The 22,270-nt window shown below is 41.7% G+C and overlaps 1 protein-coding gene across 7 annotated transcripts in view; it reads left to right on the top strand.

The window, feature by feature from the left end:
* The window catches only part of SPMIP7 (sperm microtubule inner protein 7), a 36,459-nt gene that overhangs the window by 2,829 nt on the left and 11,360 nt on the right, over positions 1-22,270 (top strand). For 4 of the 7 annotated variants that reach the window (XM_072955477.1, XM_072955479.1, XM_072955475.1 and 1 more), the window contains 6 exons: positions 3,059-3,156; positions 8,268-8,344; positions 10,808-10,946; positions 11,832-11,899; positions 17,535-17,576; positions 18,862-18,969. In XM_072955477.1, coding sequence (XP_072811578.1) covers positions 3,059-3,156; positions 8,268-8,344; positions 10,808-10,946; positions 11,832-11,899; positions 17,535-17,576; positions 18,862-18,969 — 532 coding nt within the window. Of the gene's footprint in view, positions 1-3,058; positions 3,157-8,267; positions 8,345-10,807; positions 10,947-11,831; positions 11,900-17,534; positions 17,577-18,861; positions 18,970-19,183; positions 21,921-22,270 lie in introns of those variants that run through there. The other 3 variants (XM_072955478.1, XM_072955480.1, XM_072955476.1) reach the window with 3 other exon arrangements.

Here is a 22,270-nt window from a genome sequence, read left to right on the forward strand (position 1 = left end):
TTCAGGATTCGGCAGTTAACATAAAACTGCCAAGAACCGAAGAAGGAATTCTTGTTTTTAAACCACAGATTGTAGGGGAAAAGGGAGGAGGAATGATTAGCCTTTTATGAACCTATTTGTAGCAGAATATTGGTTTTCGTGAGTGTAAGTAAGTGATCAACACGAAGTGTGTATCGGATAACTTATTCTAAACATGGAAACAACCTAAGTTCACCACAAGGGGATTTACGTTTGATTTTAATAGTTGTGTATCATGCCTCCTTAGCTGTCCGTCTCCCTTGAAAGAATAAATCGGCTGGTGATTATGAGCGAGTTAGGTTCCAGGGCCTGAAACGGAAGGGGGAAGTCGTCGAAAGTGAATTGCTGGGGTCTCATAAGAACACCAGCTGAAGGATGGGTGGGTAAGCCCAGCACAGCCCTGGGCGCAGGGTTGATAACTGCTCTCTGAGAGCTGCCCTTTATGGGGTTCTCTGTAAGGACCCCCGGGGGTGTCACAGGCCTGGCCCGGAGGTGGCGGGAAACACTTCCAAAGCAAAGCCCCAGGCAGTGTGCCTGTTAGAAACGTGTCTGGCAGGCGGGGAGCGACAGGTGATGAACCTGTGCTGGCCAGGTGCTGGAGGAACAGACGCGGAGCTGGCCTCCGCAGTGAGAGGCCGCGCCCGCCTCCACCCCCTTCAGCACCCTGCCAGGCCCGACGGGCCCACGAAGGGAGCAGCAGTTGGCATCCCCACTTTATGGAGCAGTGGCGATCCGTGGTTCCTGCCACTCCTCCGAGAAGAGAGGCCATCGGCACTTGGGGCCAGGAAGGGGGTAGGAATAAAGGCACGGGTCGTAGGACTGAAAAACCCCACAAGATAATGGTCCCCATCCCCACGCTCCAGATACCCAACCTTTGAATGAGAAGGAACAACTTGCTGAGAGATGAGCACAGAATAAGAGTTAACGCTTTTAATAGACCTCCAGCAGGTGGTCTCCGGGAAATTCCTTAGTTTGGAATTTTCAAATAATATAGCTGAGGTTCAGCGACCTATTTTAAGAAATACTTACTTTATAATCCATCGGCAATGCCGTCGAGGGACATACGGTACCGCTGAGAAGCAAGTGCAATTCATGCTGAGGGAGCCCTTGGTGAGTTCAGGTCCGTCTGGCAGATACAGGACGTTTTTCAGCGATGCTGAGCTACCGACCAACTTCCGAATCTGTCGGGAAGGGAGCTCGAGCTCGGTCTTTCGCTAAGGTTTCCATGGACAGTAATCGTCGTTTCAAGAACACGTCTTTAAAGAATGCAACACATTTCCCACTGGAGTCCGTTTTAGCCCAGGGTGTCACTTTGTAAGCAGCAAATCCCAGCCTCGTCCGATGTTCAAGAGCAATCTTGTTGGTTTGTTTTTGTGAGTTTTTCAAAGGGTGGACTGTGAAAAAAAAAATGATTCCAGCAAGTTAGAGGTTGCAGAAATCATTTCTTGAAGCTAACTTATGGATAGAAGTTATTATCTTAGGGTCAACTTTAAAGAATTAACTTAGGGTTAACAGGCATTGCACCTGCAGATTAGAACCAGGTATAGAGTTTGTCCAGCCTCTGTTTCATTGCCTAGGTCAGGACAACAGAATCCACTCAAATGCTAGCAGAAGGCTTCCTGTCTAATGTAATTCGTGTAAAAATATTTACGACAAGGGAACGAGCCAGTAACGTTTGTTAGATGTGGAAATGAACCAGTAACGTTTGTTAGAAAGTCCGCAATTTTCACTTCCTTCATGTATAAATTCTCTTATAAAATCGTAAGAATTCAATGAATCAAGATGGTTAAAATACTTGGCACAATTTGTGGAACCTGGTAAAGCATTTAATCAGTCGTAGCTGTTAACTAGCTACACCTGCAGTGCAGGGACTGGGTTCAATGTCATTTCCTCTGGGCCTCCAGGGGTGTTGTGGACTCTGGAAATAATCATTAATTGTAAGTGATAAGTGTGTACAGTTTTTAGCCAGACCTGAATACGCATAGTTTCTCATACATTCTGATAAAAAAAAAAAAAGCAGGCTGTTTTCTCAGAATGAAGTATGTTACACACCAGCGTGCTTGTCAGAGGGCTTTTGTAAGTGTCAAAACACGATCCTAAGAATAAAAATTAATAAATAAAAATAAGAAACGCACGGTCCTAAGAGATTGCATTGCTGACGTCCATGCAGCCAAGCCCAGCTCACCTCACCTCTGCTTAGACGTCTCTGTGCTGCCCTCCTGTCTCCCAAAACTGTAACTTTTTGTTCATCTTTTGCTGAGTTAGACTGATTCATGGGGCAGAGCTAAAAAGCAGGGGCCCGAGTCACAAGCCCCCGTGGAGGAGGGGAAGGACGTCTGTGGTCCAAGAGTCATCCTCACCGACACTCGTCCCTGGTCCAGACCAGAGGCATCAGCCAAAGTCGTCAGTCTCTCCAATTAAACCTTGCCCAGGGCGGTCTGTCTGGAGCTTAAGCCCGTGGCCGCTTGGCCCTGACTTTGGCTTGCCTCTTGTTCATCTTCCGCCGTTCCCTGCAGTCTCACGATGCAGCCGTGCGCATCCTTGGGTCAGTCCTCATGGGGGTTGTGACGTTGCTGTCACGGGGCAGGCCTACCGTCCGCACACCGTTCATGAGCATCTCAAAACCAGGAAACCTGTTTTCCGTCTTTATGCGTCATCTGCTTCCCTTTGTCGTGCAGTAAATACTTGTTTAAGGCAACCTTCATATTTCGTAGTCTGCTGTATCAGCAGGTGAGTTGCTACATAGTAAACTCTGTGTCTCACCAGCCCCAGCACATCCCCCCCCACACACACACGCAGATTCACGGCACCCAACAGGTCTCTTCCATTAACGCGTAATAAACAACAAATAATTCTGCACTATTGCAATTACCCCAACACGTAAATTCCAGAGCTATTCTGTTCTCTCTGCTGAGACAAGCTGTCAGATAGTCCCTTGAAAAGTCAATTAGCACCGCGCAGTTTAGCTTTCTGGCGGAAGAAGGAATTCCTGCTGCATTTTGTGTGTACGCATCCCAAACACGTGCACCTTTGTTTTCAGGTTGGACGAGCCCCGTGAAGGTCACTCCGCTGCAGCCTCGTCGTGAAGGATGCTCAGTAAATCACACATACACGTTTGATGAGGACGCAGCGCGTACAGTAAGGCTTTCTTTCCGGGCGGTGTTGCGTTTGTAACCAGTTTGTGTCATTGTCAGTGATTTTGGTATTTTATGCCCTGTAAAATATAGCTGCCATTTACGAAGTGCTTCCTACGTGCCCGGCACTGTGGGAAACCTTGCTGTCATTGTGTATCGTGTCCCGACAACGTTGTGGAAGAGGAGTGAGTGGCGGGTGATGGTGGGACCCAACCCAGGCCCCCTGTGCTGACCAGTGCGCCTTCCCCTGTGGCCGTGAGCAATGGCCACCAAGTGTGTGACGGCCACCCGCTGGAGGACAGCTCCCTCCCACACCGTCCCCCGCAGAACCTGGCCAGTGACTGACACCCTCGAGGAAACAGAATCAGGCCAGTCTTTAGCTGAAACCACGTTCCCGTGTTATCTTTTCCCGTCCTATCCTCCGCTTCACCCCGGCATGAAATGAACAAAAGCTGTGTTCCAGGCCCTGCTTCCAGGCAAGACGGTGGTGTTAGCCCCATGTTATTTGAGGAAACTGAAGCCGAGGGATGAGGGATGTCAAGGAACTGGCTTTACTATCACCAAGATAGTAAATATCAAATCAGACATTAGACATAGATGTGTTTCTGGATTGAAGGATTATGTTATTAACCATTATCCCACGTGGATTTCATAGACTAAACCCTTGGTGTTTGAATTACTTGAAGACTTCCCAGGGGTCCGTGGGTATGACGAGTTTGTTTTTTTATTTTTAAAGAACATCTTTATTGAGATACATTTTGCATACCATAAATTTTACCCACTTGAAGTGTGCAGTTCAGTAGTTTTAGGCTACTTACAGAATTGTACAGCCATCACCACAGTCTGATTTTTGATCATTTTCATCACCCCAAAAAGAAACCCCGTGAAGATACGGATGCTTTCAAAATCAGTTTCCACGTGTTACTCTTACATGACCTCCTTCCTAAAGTTGATCTGCCTGATAATTCATCTGCAGTTAGACACTCAGATGTTTTGAAATGCTCAAAAAGTAAAAAAGATGAGCTCACAATTTTTGTAAATAAATTTAGAAATTAGAAAATGCAAAATTAGGAAATTGGGGGGGGGGATGTAGTTCCAGAACTGAAAAAAACAGTAAACGAAGAACATGGAAATGGAGTGCAGCAGCAGATGAGACAGTTAAAGCGAGAACTGGGGGACTGGTTGATGAAAGAGAGGAAACTACACAAATTTACAAAAACAGAAAATGCCTCAGTGAGAGTAAGAAACATGGACAATACGGCAAAAAGAAGAACATACGTTTATTTGAAATCCCAGATGTGCAAAAGAGCAGGACAGAAGCAATATGTGAAGACACACTTGGTACCCCCGCTGCTGTGTTTGTTTCTGGGGCTCCCCGAGACGTCCCCACATGTTTTCTGCTGCACATTCAGGATTACTCACGGTTCCACGCAAGTGAGCCAGACGTGACCCCCACAGCAGGAGTCTCGTGAGACAAAGCCCGGAGGACACAGAGATGCAAAGAAGCAGGATGTTTCTGAAAGTTACTTTTCACGTTGTCTACTGCAGTGTTTGGAATCCAGGCATCAGTTGTCCTCTATTGTTAGGTTTTGTGGAAATGAAGAAATTCTAGGGAACTGAGGAATTCATGACAATGATGGTGATGGAGGATCTTCCTGTGAATAATGCCGAGGTGGCAGGACGTAAAGGAAGGACCCTTCAGTGTCGTTATTAAGACTCAATATGGTGGAATAAAACAGCGCAATTAACAAGCTGGCCTAACAGACATAGTTAAATAAATCCTTTTGCATGGACCGTTTATAAAAATGACCACAGACTATGCCATAAAACAAGTGTACATTTTTTTTCCAGATGTTTCAGTCATACGGAGCAGATTCTTTGTCCACGAGACAATTATGACAGATCACAGCATCCTGGGAAATCGTGTGCTTAGAAATGTGCGCATATACTTATGAATGAGCTTCGGGCCAAAGAAATCCTAAAGTAGAAACGAGAAAATATCTTGAACTAAATAATAATAAAAACTATTAATAGCCGCGTGTGTGAAAAATGCAACTATAATGACACCCTGGGGAAAATGCATAATCTTAAATGATATGTTATAACAGAAGAAAACCTGAAAATTTTCAGAACTGAGCAAGTATCCATCTCAAAAAGTGAGAAAAACATGCCAAAATATATATATATTTTTTAGGTGGGAGGGAGGAAATGGTAAAGATAACATAAGAAATTAAGGAAATGGAAAATAACCATATTTTAAAAGACTACCAGTGCCACAGGTTAGCTCACTGAGGAAAAAATTGACACATACCTGCCAATGCTGATAAGAAGAACAAAAAAAGAAAAAAAAAAATGACTTTAGGGGAGCCAGATGCAATGGTGCCTGCATACAGCTATGCTTCCCCACATGCCTAAAAAACAATGTCAAGCAAGACAAGACGTAGCATATGAAAACTGTGCCACCAACATAGCTAGAAGACAGAGAAACCCTAAACTTCAAATTACTGCAAGTTTAAAAAAAAAGAAAATATGAAATCCTAACAAGTCAAGTCTCAAACTTTCAACAGAAATTTTTTTTTTTTTTGGTGAATGAGAGCAGTATTGGAAAACGAGTAGACAGAAGCCAGCCTAAACTTGGTTAAAAAAAAAAAAACAAAGCACTGATAAAAAGAGAAATAGACTCTAACTCTGCAGAGAAGGAGTGGAAACATTTGATTTGAGTGTTTGAAAGGCGCTGATTGTGCAGGAGAAGCAGGTTAAACAGAAGGATAGTCACGCTTTGGAGGTTGGGTGGTATGTAAAGGGAAAAAAGAAAAAGGAAAATTTAAGATCCTGAAAGACGGAAAAATTAATTAATGGGGGTTACATAACTTCCCTGGTGGCAGTCAACTAAGATAAGGAAAAAATGTTATTAAAGAAACTGTACTTGGCGGACCTGGCAGAAGAGGGCGCCACTGAGCTATGGACGTGTGAACCATAGCACGTTCACAGAACGAAGGCAGAGCACTGAGTAGGTCTGCAAAGAAACTGAAAACAAGACTCCAAATACTTTAGTGAAGGCTCTTCACCCCCAACCAACTATAAAGCAGGAGAAAACTGCAATATAACACTCCAGGGTGAATTAATGTATTTTCAAACAAGCATTTGGGGATATGGAAACCTGCCTTCAGACAGAGTTTCAGCAGTTAACTACTAATACAATTGTAGGTGAAAGAAAATTCATTCAGAAATTAAGACTTAATTACATGATGTCCCAAGGGGAGGAGACTGAAGTGAAAATTTAATGAGGGATCCTGAGGTTTAAAGACAAGACAATAAAAAGAAAAAAGCTACAAAATGAACAGTGTAATAAACCCCGAAAAAGCACAAAAAAGAGAAAAAAAGATTAGAGAAAAAAATAATTGGGGGGGTGGAGGGTAGAGCTCAGTAGCAGAGCACGTGCTTAGCATGCACAAGGTCCTGGGTTCAGTCCCCAGCCCCTCCATCAACATACATAAATTAATGCCTAATTACACCTCCCCCAAAAACAGAAGCAAAAAAAAAAAAGATTTTAAGTTAAAAACAATCAATGAAGTAGAGGAGACGGAGCGTCGCACGCTCAACATACCTTCTTGCTCTAAACAAACAGAAAGCTGAGCAAATTATTATCTGGACTGAAGGCTCAATGTTTTTCAGAAATTTAGACTTTTCTAAGTTGACTTCCGGTTTCAGGGCAATTCCAGCCAATATCCTAGCTGTGTTTTTGTGGAAATGGAAATTTTCTTTATAGAATCAGAATAAACCAAGATTATTCTTAAGAAGAGGGAAAAATGAATATTTATTAGTAATAAAAACTCTCAACAGATTAGGGAACTTCCCCAACCTGATATAAGATATCTATGAAGAACTAAGGCTAAATTAATGATGAAAGGTTGAATTTTTCTTCTGTAAAACCAGGAACAAGACAAAAATTCCTGCTTAACTCTCTTATTTTCTACCTGATGGAGGTGATGGCTATTGCAGTGAGGTAAAGGAAAGAAGTCATAAATAATTGAAAAGGAAGCAATGAATCCATCTCTACACAGAGATGACCTAATATTTGTAGAAAATCCTCAGCTACTTACAAAAGAGCTACTGAATGTAATAGTTGAATTTATTTAAAGGCATAGGTTTATTGCTAATACGCAAAAACCAGTTGCATTTTCACATATCAGAAGCAAACAATTAAAAAATGAAATTGTGAAAGTCTGTTTACAAGCGTTAAAACCAGCATACAACATAATGAAACACATGCGCATTTTCCTCACCGACAACCACAGTACGTGACTGGATGAAATAAAAGACCTTAAATAAATGGAAAGCAAACCCGATTCATGGGCTGAAAGACTTATTCTAGCTAATATGTTAATGGTTGCCCAGTTGATCTACAGATAGTTTCAACTCAAACTCCATCAAAAATCCAAAGAGGCACTTTTGAAGAAACTGGCAAACTAATTATAAAATCTGTGTAAAATGGAAACCTAAAAAAGCTAAACCAAGTTCGAATAAAAAGAATAAAGTTGGAGCATTTTGCCGTCTGATTTCAAGCCTTCCTATAAAGTTTACAATAATCAGTACCAGTTGGCAAAATGATGGACAGACAGGGTAATGGGACATAAAATAGAGCCACTTACATAGCCATTTGATTTTCCTAATGTGCCAAGGCATTTTAGTAAAGAAAGGAAAAGTCTTTTAACGTACTACTGAACAGCCGGATATCCTATGGGGAAAAAAACCAAGCTTCAGTACAAAAACATCTACAAAAAATTAACCTCAGAATGGATAATGGGCCTTGGTATAACGTTAAGATGATTAAACTGTTGGAAATATTTAGATTTTCAAAACGCATCATTAAGAAAATGAGGCGGCAAGCCACATGAAGCGCAAATATTCTGTAAATTTTAACTTAATCACCAGGAGAATGTAAATTTGCCAGACAACAGAGGAGGGTAGGAAAGCGTTTAATCTGGTTGATCCAAGAGATGCTATGGAAAGAAGGACGCTGGAGAGGAAGAAAGGAAAGCATGGTGAATAGAGAGCGTTAACAATTCCCTTTTATATCTAAATCGCTTTTAACGTACTGTTCACCCCTTCTAGGATGATGGAGAGCCGCTTTTACAGCCAAACAAGAAATCTAATGCCAAAAGCTCATTTTACAAGTCCTCTACACAAAAGTAAGCATGGGTTTCCCCGTAGAATTTGATTTAAAAAATGTGTTTATTTTTCTCTTTAAGAACACCTCCCCTTTGTGTCCACAATATCCTGGGTCCTGTGAGGAATTCAAAGAACATCAGACACCGGTCTTTACTCACTTACTTGATGGCTAGAAAGAAGCAGCTCAGGGAGGAAGACCTACGTTTACTAGCTGCAGGCTGGCTTCACGTTTCAAATGGCAGCTCCAGCTACGTTTTTATGAAACACACACGTGCATAAATAGTACCCCGAAAGGTCAGGAAAAACATAAAGACGTATATGATGCAGAGTTGCAATTCGGAATCTTTGAACAATCTTAGAAAAGAGCACATATTCAGAAGTGTTGGGTTCTAGTTAAATTTTGCTAAGGAATTTTTTTATTTTTTGGTCTGTTCTGTGCATATTAGACTAATTTTTCTTGCGACAGTTTTTTCACAGTTTGGCAACAGGATTCTTTTGTCCTCAAATATGATATTTGCGTTAACGTGACATTATTTCTTCCTTAAATTTGACTTTGGCATCCTCCAATAATTTGGGCCCTCAGTTTTTCTCATCTTAAAAATGAAGGATTGTAACTGAAAGGCCTTGAAAGTCCTGTCTGGTTTTTCAGCTCATTCCCTGTTGTATTCTTTTCTCGGTTTTTAGCAGGAAAACATTCCAGTGGTCATTTTAGAAACAGTTAATAATGAGCTGGTTAAATTTATTCTTTACTCAGAATGCAGTAGTCGTTTTTACAGAACAAAGTGTGAAATTACGCCATTTACTCGTCTCTTTTTAAAGTAGTTTGTAAAAGTTTTCTTGGTGAAAAAACTTGTGTAACTGCTATGGAAAGTCCGTGAAATACTCATGAAATACACAAGGCTGAGACAGTAACTTGCCTTTCAAGCTCTGGTTCAACTCACAGATTAACTTCTTAATACGAACTAGTTAAATGTGTCAAAAGAAAAATGCAGCATTTAAGTCTCGAGCACAATTAATTATATTTTATTAGGTTTTGCTTCTCCTTAGGATACTGGTTTCAGAATGAGCGACGTTCGAAATCCATACACAACAGTGAAAACAAGGTGGACCCATCACTGTGCTATTTACTGTTTCTAATACTATTTTATTGAATCATTACAACATTACTGTGGAAACTGTAATTTTAATTTTAGTCTGTATTCATTCCTCTTATCCTAAGCACCTAGCACAGTGCTTGAAATACAGTAATTGCTCAGTAAATGTTTTCTGAGAGACTGAAGGTCACAAACAGACTTTGACTAACCCTGAGATTGTTTGGAAGGTAGTGGCTTGATCAAAAGATCAGCTCCGGCACCACCTTTGGGTGGGGCAGGAGGGGGATCCCCGCGTCCAGGCAGCAGGAAACAGGGCATGTGTTCACCGGTCCCGTCAGAGGAGTCTCTGAAAGGCGGAGTTGTTGGTTATTTTATTTGGGACCAAACCGGAGTGTATCTCACTGCGTCTGTCATGTACGTCCATCAAAAAAGAACAGCCCTCAAAACTCTAAACACAAGAGGATCCCTTAAGATTCAAGTCCTTACGTATGTGGTGATTGCATTTGCTAAGATGCATGGGGTCCTCGCTCCACACTCATGATTTTTACAAATGGGCTGCACTGGTGTGGAACAGTGGGCGTCCTTCAGACTCTTCACAGGCAGATAATCAACATCTGAGTCCTGGCCTCCACCGTCAGTAGCCGAGTGACCATAAGCCAACGAATTCAATTTTCTAAGCCTTAATTTATTTGTGAATCAGTGGTCTTCCAGCCCAGCTGCAAAGGCCAAATTAATTTTTTTTTGTAAAGTGTAAGATGTATGTAAGTCTACGCATTGGGTTTCTAGTGCTGTAGCAGATTGCCACACACATGGCAGCTTTAAAATGTACTCATTTATTGTCTCAGAGTCCCACGGGTCAGAGTGCAGGCACGTCGCAGCTGGGCTCCATGCTCAGGGTCCCTCAGGCTGGAATCAGAGTGTCAGCTGTCGTCCTCATCTTCCACGGTCATCCTGATTGTTGGCAGAGTCCAGCTCAGTGCAGCTGAGGGACTCTTGGGTTCTGTTTAAGGATAACAGAAGAGTGTCTGCTGCTGGTTGCTTTTTTGCCTCATTTTAGGGCTCACCTGCTTAGGTCAGACCCACTTAGGATAGTCCGCCTTTCGAGCAACTCAAGTTCAGCTGATTAGGAACTGTAATTACAAGCACACAAAAACATTTACTATGTAAAATTGCCAGGTACACTGTCATGAGAGTGACATCCTATCATAGACATTTGCTCTGCGCACACCTGAGGGGAGGTGATTACACACGGAACGCACACCAAGGGGCAGGAATCTTGGGAGTCACTGTCGAATTCTGCCTACCACAGAAAATGGTCTTGTCAAGAACTGTACCAGTTGAATATGTGGTTTTTCTCACAATGTGTGTCATGATTTAATAATTTCCTAGAGCTTACGAAATGGTCCCTTGGGACAAGATGATACCGCCAAAACTTGATCCAGAAGAAACAACGGTGGAAAAAGCTGCTGACCTCGTCTCGCAGTGTTTTACACTGAAAAGATATGAATCATCTCCAGCAATAACTCAGGTCAGCAGTGAGTAACCTTAATTACATATGCACAGTCCCTTCTACTGTATGACGTTACAGTTTTGCAACAATGCATTTGTTACTGCACCAACCTCCAAACTGTATGTCTCGGTAGTACTTCTTTTATTGTTAAGAATTATGGAAAGGACAAAGTGAATATATGCATTTATGGAAATGTTTATGAAAATGCTATAATCATAAAAGTCATCAATGACCTTAAATACATTAATATCTATATTGAAATTTTAAAAGTTTCATTTAAAGACTACCTTTTGCTCAAGTCATTTGCAAAGACTTGATTTAAAAAATCTAAATGTCCATCGACAGATGACTGGATAAAGAAGCTGTTGTATATTTATACAACGGAATACTACTCAGCCATAAAAAATAATAAAATAATGCCATTTGCAGCAACGTGGCTATCCCTGGAGAATGTCGTTTTAAGTGAAGTAAGCCAGAAAGAGAAAGAAAAATACCATATGATGTCACTCATATGTGGAATCTAAAAAAAAAGACAAATGAATTTATGTATAAAACAGAAACAGACTCACAGGCATAAAATACAGACTTATGGTTACCAGGGGGGAAAGGAGTGGGAAGGGGTAAGCTGGGAGTGTGAGACTTGCAACTACTGACTGGTGTATATAAAACAGATAAACAAGTTTATACCGTAGAGCACAGGGAAATATATTCAAGATCTTGTAGTAGCTCTTGGTGAAAAAGGATATGAAAACAAATATATGTGTATTCATGTATGACTAAAAAACTGTGCTGTACACCAGAAATTGACACAATATTGTAAACTGACTATATATCAATTAAAAAAAAGAAATTACAGTATCTTGTTTGTTAAATATCTGAAATTCATTTTGGTGATGATTGCAGATGGTCGGTGGACTCTGGGACAGGTTTCAAACGAGATCTTTCTTGGCCCCGGTGAAACCAGTTAACTTGTAAGTTGTATCTGCTAACCTTCTCATTATCACTAGACTTCTCACGTCTTTATCGTAAGACTCTGCTGCTCTGGCCCCGGGCTACAGAAAGGGTGGGGCTGTCCCAGGGTCCTCAGACTTCCATCCCCGGGACCAGGAAGAGAACCCAAATCCAGGTTCACACTCAGCATTGCCAGCTTTCTCTTGTCTTCCCTCAACCCTTCCTAGAATTTAGACCGTTAAATACACCACAACCATTTAAAAATAAGTAGTGTTTTATAAATAATTTGAGATGAAGAATTATAATGTTGTAACATTCATAGACTTCAATGGGTTATACATTATTTTCTGTCAACTTTTGTCCCACAGAGTTATTTTGTGTTCTATTCATGCTAGAAACAATGACTCTGTTACTAATCTTCCCACATAAGTAATTTTGTGCATTTAGTCTAAAAAATTTAGTGTTTCTGTCTTTGAAAATGTCACAATTTTGTCTCTTTTTTTGGTTCTCATTTTAACCGACCATCCAGCCATCATCTCTGTTTTTATTTTTTTAATTTATTTTTGAATATTTCCTGTATAACAGTGTGTCAGTAAAAATGTGGTTTAATCTGTGTATCTACTTCCCAACTTCAAAAATAGACCATTATTAACACCAGGGAAGCCCCGAAGTACGTCCCTCCAAGCACAGGTGCCTCGCTAAAGGGTCACTGTCATTCTGGACTTGATGTTTCACATTTCCACGCACCCCTTTGATCCTTAAAACGTGTGTGTTATTCTTAACCGAGACTTGGAATTGCGTTCTATGTTTATCAGCTCATTATAAGTGACATCAAACGTGTATTTATCATCCAACATAACATTTCTATTCAGTACTGGTGTGCATGAGATTCACACATGCTGGCACCTCTCGGTGTTCATTTTCCCGGATGCACCGGCTTCCGTGAATGGATATACCGCAATCGATTCATCCAGTCTCATAACTTAAAATTTTTTTCTATTCCAGTTGGAAACAGTGTCCCCATATCTTTATGCACCCAAGTATAAAACTCTTTCTGGGTTTTATATGCACACTCTTACAGCTACTATTGCTGTGTCATGAGGTGTGCACTCTTTATTTATGTCCTCAATGTGGTACGTCATTCTCATGTTTTGCCAGTGGACTCAACCAACGGCAACGTGGGGTTCCCACTACCACACATCGGGCCCAGTTTGTGGAATCTTCGAATTGAAAAAAATTCCAATCTTAGAAGTATGAAATTGTGCTTCATTATAATTTTAACTTACATTTACCTGGTGGCCAATAAGCATTTTTTTGGGAAGTTATGACTTACTTGGGTGTTCATCTGTGTAACTTATCTGCTCTTATATTTTGCCCCTTTTCTAGTTAGTTTGCTTGTCTATTATGTATTGATTGCAGAAATTCTTACGTCTCTTATTCTGGATGGGAAGGGACAGACTGGGAGTTTGAAATTTGCAGATACTGACTGGTGTACATAGAATAGATAAACAAGTTTACACTGCACAGCACAGGGAAATATATTCCAGATCTTGTAGTAGCTCACGGTGAAAAAGAATATGAAAATGAATATATGTGTGCTCATGTATGACTGAAGCATTGTGCTGTGCACCAGAAATTGACACAACATTGTAAACTGACTATAACTGAAATAAAAAAAAATTCACACAACACACACAAAAATCCTTTATTCGTAATATGCATCAAAATATCTCCTTCTAGTTGGTGACTTTCTCTTTTATGGTGCCCTTTGCTGAGCTGAAGTTTTGAATTTTAATATAACTGAATTCATCAACATCTTCCTCTCTGTCTTGTTATTTTTGTGGAATTTTAGAAATAGATCTTCTCCCTATCCAGAAGTAGTAAACATACTATTCCTCTTTACTTACTTTTTTTTCCCTAAAAATTTCAAAACTTTGCTGTGCACACTTACCTCTATAAACCACGCGAAACCCGCTCTTGCTTTTGGTGTGACCCAGGGTTCCATTTCTCAGCACGGCAGTCAGTTATCCTGGTCCAGTGTAATGAGCAGCCCGTTCTGAGTCATTGAATGAGTGCTTCATAGCCTATGGGTTGCAGCCCATTATTGGGGAGTCACAGTCAGCATTTTGTGAAAATTAAATAGAACAGAAAATCTAAGAATGACTCATGTGGAACTTTAAACAGATATGCGTATTCTACAACAAATACTGTGGCCAGTTATGAAGAACAGCGTCAGACAGACAGATAAAGCATAAGAAAAATGTAGGTGACCACAGTGAAGTTACGCCATCTTTTGTTCCCTGGAGTTTTTCCTGATTTTCTGGTTTGATGATGGTCAAATTGATCATTGCCTCAATGGGAGAGTTTTTAATCTTGCACATTTAATTTTATATTTACTTAATTCACAGTTAATTGCAGAGCAAATATGGGAGTTTTTTTAGTCTTAGCAAAATTAACAAGTTTTTGATAAATTTCAATTATGGAAAAATGACATCAAAGATGACACTTTTAAAATCTTTCACACTTGTATGTATCACGTCAATAAAACCAGCATAACTTGCCCTTTAAACAAGGATTTTTTTTAATTATTAGAAGGAAAAAGAACAAAAAGTGGAAACATGGAAAATTATAGTCAAGTTTAAATCCTGAATCTGAAATTGAGAATAGTGACAACATTGAGAAAAAATACTAAGTTTCGTCAGCAAACAGATTCCATTGAGCCATATTCTAAAAGTAGCATGTAAAGTTTTTGATAAAGATTATTTAAAAAAATCATTTTGCCAAATATGTAGAACAATCTCAATATAAATAGTAGATTCCAAAGTATAAATTGAATGGTAATCATTTAATAAAAGATTAAAACATTCAAAAATAAAAGATCCTTGTAAACCCAGCAAGCTGAGATTATTGGTAATCCTGTTCAAATGTCTGGTAAAAGAATAAACATGTAAATTATTGACACTAACTCAATATTACGTGAGTGCTAATAAAAAAATGTCATCATCATTTTTTCATTTACGTAGCACGTGGTAAAATAGCACCCAGCTCACCCCGTTTATATGGGTCCATGGCACTTACTGTTTCAGTGATTAATCATCCAATGAACTAAAGCTAAATGTCTGTGTTCTGCCCCATCTCTGAGGTCCTGAGGGTTCCACACACCCTGGTGCCTTCCTCTGTCAAATGTTGCTCCCATGAGCAACAAAACCTATGTGTGAATGCTTGTAACAGCTCCATTCACAGTCTTCAAGACCTAGAAACAACCAAGCCATCTTGCACCAAGGGCCGCTGGACAGAGGCACGAGGGCACACCCGTGTGGTGGAATACTAGTCAGCAGTGAAAAAGGACAGAGGCGACACCAATAATGCAGGTGCATGTTAAATGCATTTTGCCCAGTGAAAGAGGCCAGACCCCAAAGGTCACATAGTGCACAATTGCATTCACATGACATGATGGAAAAGGCAAAACTACAGAGATGGAGATAGATCAGTGGCTGCCGGGATTTGGGGGATGGGGAAGAATTGACTACACAGAGCCTGGAAAGGAAAATGTAGGGGATGGAACAGCTCTGTACAGATCTGTGGTGGTGATCTTTTTATTTGTCAAACCCTTAGAACTATACACTACAGGGAACAAACTTTACTTAAATGCAAAGTAAAAACATAAATGGATGGATGGATGGATGGATGGATAGATAGATGGTTGGATGGATAGATAAATAGGATGGATGGATGGATGGTTAGATAGATAAATAGATTGGATGAATGGATGGATAGATGGATAGATAAATGGATGGATGGATGGACAGATAGGATGGATGGATGGATGGATGGATAGATAGACAGACAGACAGACAGATAATTTACCAGGATGTTGGGAAAACCCAGAATGGAATGCAGACACGACTGACAAGTGTTTCTGTGTTACAAATGATGTAACTGCATTTAAGTGGATGGGGAGATGGGAGCGGTCCTAAATTAATTTGGACCTTCATACATTTGGAAACAGTATTTCGACCAAAAACTGTCCGCCAAAATTCAGAAGGAACTGTCTGTGAGCACCGTGCACTGCTCAGTAAATGCGTTTCTCGCCAGGAAATGGCCACAATTGTAAAACTTCTTGCATGCATTCCAGGTTTGAGCAGAAAAGCTGATGGTCGGTAGGAGGCGGGTTTCGCACTGTCCTAGAAGGAAAGCATAAATAAATGGGGCGGGGGGAGGCTAAGCGTGGACCCTGCGGTGCTGGATGGGTTAGGAGAGGTCCCGCCAGCTCATATTTGCAGGCAGACCTCGTTTCACTGCGCTTGGCAGTTATGATGTTATTTACAGGCTAAAAGTTTGCGGCCGCCCTGCCTCGAACAGGTCTGTCGGTGCCATTTTCCCAGCAGCCCTGGCTCACTCGTGTCTCTGTGTCCCATCTGGGTAGTTCTCCCAGTATTCCGAACTTCCCCATTATCATCGCACTTGCACTGGTGACCCGTGATCAGCGATGCTTGATGTCATTGCTGTGACAAGTTCACAGCCCACTGAAGGCCTACATGATGGTCAGATTGCTTAGCATTAAAGTATTGTTTAATTGAGGTATGTACTTTTCCTTAGACATGATGCTCTTGCACGCTTAACAGACCCCAGTGTTGTACACACATAACTTTTATATGCACTGGGGAACCCAAAAATTGTGACTCCCTTTACTGCGGTGTTGGCGTTATCGCTGTGGTCTGGAAGCGAACCTGCAACATCTCCGAGGCATCCCTTTACGAACATACGCAGAAAGTGGATACAAATCTCTGTAGATATGTGTGTAGACACGGACGCGTGTACACCCACATATTCCTAGTTCTGGCCACGGAGAGCACCTGGCGTTTAAATGCCATTCCACTTAAAAAATCACGTTGAGACCCTTGGAGAAGTGGCTGGTTCCAGGATGGAAGCAGGGAGAACACGGTCCGAATGCCCTGAGTACCTGCAGTCTTTGAGTTTCTGCATTTCCTTGGGCCACGGTGGTGGCTTCAGCTCCGGGGCATCCCTTTGTGTGGACATACTGGCTCTCTACCCTGGAGGACCACACCGGCTGGTCAGGGAGATCCAGTCAGACGTGAGCATCCTGTGTGTCTGAGAAAAGGGGAGGTCAGCCCCGCCAAGCATCGCCTGCTTGCTCACTGGGGACCTGGCACAGAAACGCCCGGGAGGAGGCGGCTTTGAAACGGAAGCGCCAGCAAAGACGTATGTGCCGTCGGTCGCTTGCAGTCAATTTGTTCTGTGTTTGACTTTCATTTACAGCGACATCTTTCTCATTTCACTTTAGCTTTAGTTTTTTTTAATGCCTTTGCCAAATATGTACAAAAGTTGCAAAATTATTTGGGATCAGACTGTTGGCAAGATTTTAAAATTGCTACGAATCAGCGAGAGAAATAACGGAAATAATGTGACCCCCACGGGTCTTAAACCAAGGGGATGGATGCTAAAAGGAAAGTCAAGTTTTCACCAGGGATAAACGGCGTCATTTCTCTTTTAAAATCACCGCCTTCGGGAAGCCAATTCCTGTGCGGTATCTCGGAATATTTGTTTTAACTTTAACAAGAGAAATACTGAAATCGTCTGATGTGTAGGAACCTAATGCCAGTGACTCAGTTGGCCTGTATCTTCTCTTCTCAGTGTGAGTCCGAGTTCCAGAAGCAAATACATTCCCCTCTATACGTAAGTAATGTTTCTTAACGTCCCCAAAATGACTAGATTTACATCTAGTTGTCTTGGCTTTCGGCTCACGCATGTCTGTAATTCACTTTTTGGAACAACTTCTGCTTTCTGACCGACTTCTGGTGTCTTCCTAGCGTGGTACCTGCTGAAGGTCAGGAGTTTCATCAAAGATTTGTTGAAAGATTTTGATGAAAGAAGGAAAGGGGGAGTGTGTTTTCAGTTTTCCCAAATTGGTTATTTTTATGAAATAAAGTACCTTGGGTGCGACTAACCCTGGGTGTTGTCAACCAGAAAGACTTATTTTTGACGTGGAAATGGGGCCGCCTGCTTTTCTAAATTTCAGTCTGGCTGTCCATGGATGGCAGAGATGTGAATCTCCCACCACGTGGGGTCTTCTCGGCCATAAATAGAAGGAAAAAACTTATTTTAGTCTGTCGGCTGCTACAAGAAATGTCACAGACCGGGCGAGTTACAAGCCACGGACGTGTCTGTGTCACGGCTCTGGAGGCTGGAAGTCCCAGACGGCCGGGTGATGGGGCTCTTCCGGGTCACAGTGATGGAGCGGGGAGCTCTGCGGGGTCTCTTTTGTAAGAGCACAAATTCCTTTCCTGGGGGCTCCCCCCTCATGATCTAAGCACCTCCCACCTCCAGGTACTGTCACCTTTGGGCATCAGGATTTCAACCTGGGGGAGGGACACAAACAATCAGATCATGGTACCTTGGAAGAAAGCAAGCCAGGAAAGTGGGGGGATCCAGGCCCTTCGTCCTTGCCCCCCATCACTCCCGGCTCTCTGCTCCACTGCGGAGCAGATGCCTCATTCTCCTAGTGGCCCCAGAAGGACCTCAAGGACACCCCCTGACTGGTGTCCCCTAAGTGGACCCTCTCTTAGGATCCAGAGCCGCATCACTGGTTGCCCAGCATCGCCAGCGCCTGCCAGGTTCCCAGCTCCACAGGAGCCCCCTTGGCCCTGGGAGAGACCCGTCCCCACCTGGCCCCGGGCCGCCTCCCCGTGTCCAGAGAAGGACTTGTCTCAGGGCTGCAGGATAGCTGCCTCTCTGCTCAGAATCTCAAACCAGCTCTCACTCTGGCTCAAATGTAAGATCAGCTCTTACTCTGAAAAACCTGAAGTCTACCTCCTTTTTGTTCCAGCATCGTGGTTCATTTTTTATGTATTGATCTATTTTGGCAAGATTTCCTCTGTAAGTTAGGATATGTTCATCTATTTTTTTTTCTGTTTGTTCTAACCCCCCCCAACACACACATCTTTTCTTTTCATCCTGACAGTGGCTGTGTGCAGTCTACAGATGCCGATGACCTTGACAACCCCTGGGGCGACATCATGTCCCTCGCCAAGCCCCGGAGCTCGGAAATTCTCCGCACGACCGCGAGTCGGTGAGTTGCTCTTATGGTGACTCCCCTTTATTTTTAGGGGGGAGACGCGGCGACCGGCTTTGCTAAGCAGGAAGGAATCAGCAAAGTCCTCGTGCTGAGCTGGGTTAGAACGGAAGCTGCCCGTCCCCTGAAAGAGCTGTAGCTGGTCACAGAGGAGGGGGCAGCTTCCAGCATTAGCCTGGGCCCCTGTATCGTGACATTCTGTGTTTACCAGTGGAGACCCCGAGGCTGGGAAGTCACTGCCCAGGATTCGCAATGACCCACGACCACAAGCTGAAGTCCTGGGTTCTCGTCCTTAAACCACTGGGAATTTGATACCATCGATTTCTGCAATGACTGAAAAGCCCTCAGGAAAGATCTTGCAGGACTGCAGTGTGAATCTCGAATGTATTTTAAGTATTAATTGATTTCTTTTTGTTTTAACCATCAGTTGAACCTACAGAACCAAGTAGCTGAATTCACATTGGCTGTCCTTCAGACCTAGTCTGTATCCTATAATAATTGATTATTTTATTTTATTGAGTTACAGTCAATTTACAATGTTGTGTTAGATTCTGGTGTCCAGCACAGTGATTCAGTCATACATATATATATATATATATATATATATATATATTCCTTTTCATATTCCTTGTCATTACAGGCCATTAGAAGGTTTTGAATATAGTTTCCTGTGCTGTACAGTATAAACTTGTTGTTTATCTATTTTATATTTAGTAGTTAATATCTGCAAATCCCAAACTCCCAATTTATCCCTTCCCACTCCCCTCCCCCACTGGTAACCATAACCTTTGTTCTCTACGTCTGTGAGTCTGTCTCTGCTTCGTAAATATGTTCATTTGTGTCCTTTTTTTAGGTTCCACGTATAAGTGACATCATATGGTATTCTTCTTTCTCTGTCTGGCTTACTTCACTTAGAATGACATTCTCCAGGTCCATCCATGTTGCTGCAAATGGTGTTATTTCATTCTTTTTTATGGCTGAGTGGTATTCCACCACCATGCTATAATAACTTTGAATTTTTCCCCTTGTGTATTCTGACTCTGATTCTTTGGACTCCTTAGCTAAACTAAAGTATGTTTCAAAACTAACTTTTGTTTCAAAGTATATTTCTGTAACTTATTGCTCTGATGAATTAAATAAGTTAATCTATTTCAACCAAAAAAAAAAAAAAGAAAAAGAAATGGATACATAAATATTCCAGGCACTGTGCCAAAGACTTTGCCTTCACATAGCTTAAAAATCTGAAGGGCCGGTAAGCTGTGCACACCAATAATTTTAACACAATGCAGGATGGAGCGGGTCTGAGGAAGAGTGTATTGGTTTGGTCCTTCTGTAATTTCTGCAGGGAAACTGGTAATGTTGAATGTAGTAATTCTGAAAAATTTTTAAGAAAGGACATGACGATGAAACCAATTCAAAATATGCCCCCGGCATAAAAATTTAGACAGTTTCTTCTTTGCAATGTGCATCTGAATTTTGGAACGTTTTATGAAACATTTTTAAAAGACTCAAAAGGTATTCTTTCCGGTCATTCTTCAAAGAGAGTAAAGAGCAGTCTGGCAGCTGCTTTACAATCTGAGTAAATCTGGAAGCAGGCCCTCCCACCCCGCCTGTGTTTTGGGAAATTGTGCGTGGACCCTGCGGAAGAATTGAAGACGCTAACTGTACTTACCCAGAGTGGACACTAGAGGGCCCCCGAGGCTGCAAAGTTTTCTTCTTGGGACTTAAGTTTTCAGTTTTTAACGGGATCTTAACCTCGTAACACAAAGAAATGCTTTCCATTTTTACTGTGAGATATTGGGACAAAAATATGCATAGTGTCATATGTAAAATACAAAGTAAAATAGATGTAAATTCCTATGTGGCCCGGGCCTGGCGAGGGGAGTGGTATTTTATTAAAATCTCACTGCCTCACTCATCACCTGGGCCGCCTTCCCTGCTGGATTTCAAGCCTCTCCCTGGCTTGCTTTTCTCCTTGAATCTCTGGACGAAATGTCCTGTCTTTTCCGCGGTTCCACACTGAGCAGATTACGGAAGAATGCACACAGTGCGATGCCATTTGCATGAAGTCCAGAACCCAGAGACACAAATGTCCTAACTCTGGGCCAAGCAGCGTATAGAGGACCATCCTATTCAAAAGCAAACGTGAGTCTTTCTCTGCTTCCTCCTCTTAAACTTCCTTAAAGGAAAAGATCTTCACTGTATGATCTTTAAGTTTCCGCTCATGACCGTGACATTTATTCGTGGCGGGGGAGCCGTGCCCACCCCACCGCCTTCAGTGGAGGTCCCATTTCAGAGTCCAGGCTACTGACTCCTTGGGCTTACGTGGTTCCCCTGTCGGAATCACCAATTTCCCCAAAAGGCAAATGTTTTCAAATTTTCCTCATTAACCGATTTTGTATTCTGGCCACCAAGTCATTTGATTATACTAAATTTTTAAAATAGCCTTTTTTTTTAATTGTAGAACTGAATCTGATTATTGGGGGGGGGAAGCACAGAAAATAATCAATACCAATAAAAACATAGCCAAACTTCCACACAGAAGCATAATCCATCACCATTATTAAGATTTTGGCATATTTCCATCTGTTGTATGCGTCTTGAATCTTTCTTGCATATGTTCACACAGCCTGATCCGTGTACCCTTTTTACTGCCTTCACATTACAGTGTCATCCTGGGTGCATCTAATTGTAACTCATCCTAATTTTTATTCTTGTAGATGTGCTGTCATTGACTATTTCATTTATGTTACATGTGTAAATTCTCTCCAGTTTTTAAATTTTTGCTATGATCCTGTCAAACACTTTTTAAGTGAATCTTCTGCACGATTTGGAATTATTTATTTACAGGGGAGACCCCTTGAAATGCATTAAATGGGGTCAAAATATATCAACATTCTAAAGCATGTTTCTAAATATTTTCCTGAAAGTATTATGTACGTTTACAATTAGGTTTTAATTTTTAACGGGATCTTAACCTCTTAACACAAACCCAGAATTTACGTTCAACGTGGATGCTTGGACACCTTCGATAATAGCGTTAAAACTCACCAAGTATCATATTTTTTTTCCTTCCAAGTGTGTTCATTGTAAAAAAAAACAGTTCAAGTACGTTTGTACAAAGTAAAATACTTCTTTAAAAATAACTCAAATACGTTTGTAAAAAGTAACATAGTTCCTTAAAAATCATTCAAATACGTTGGTAAGAAAAGTAAAACATGTCTCTCATTTTAAATCCCAATATTGAAAGTTGATACATGATATGTCCTTTCAGACTGTTGCTCCCAGCGTGCCTGGC

Source organism: Vicugna pacos, chromosome 36 (genome assembly GCF_048564905.1).
Source record: "Vicugna pacos chromosome 36, VicPac4, whole genome shotgun sequence".
NCBI classification, from domain to species: Eukaryota; Metazoa; Chordata; class Mammalia; order Artiodactyla; family Camelidae; genus Vicugna; species Vicugna pacos.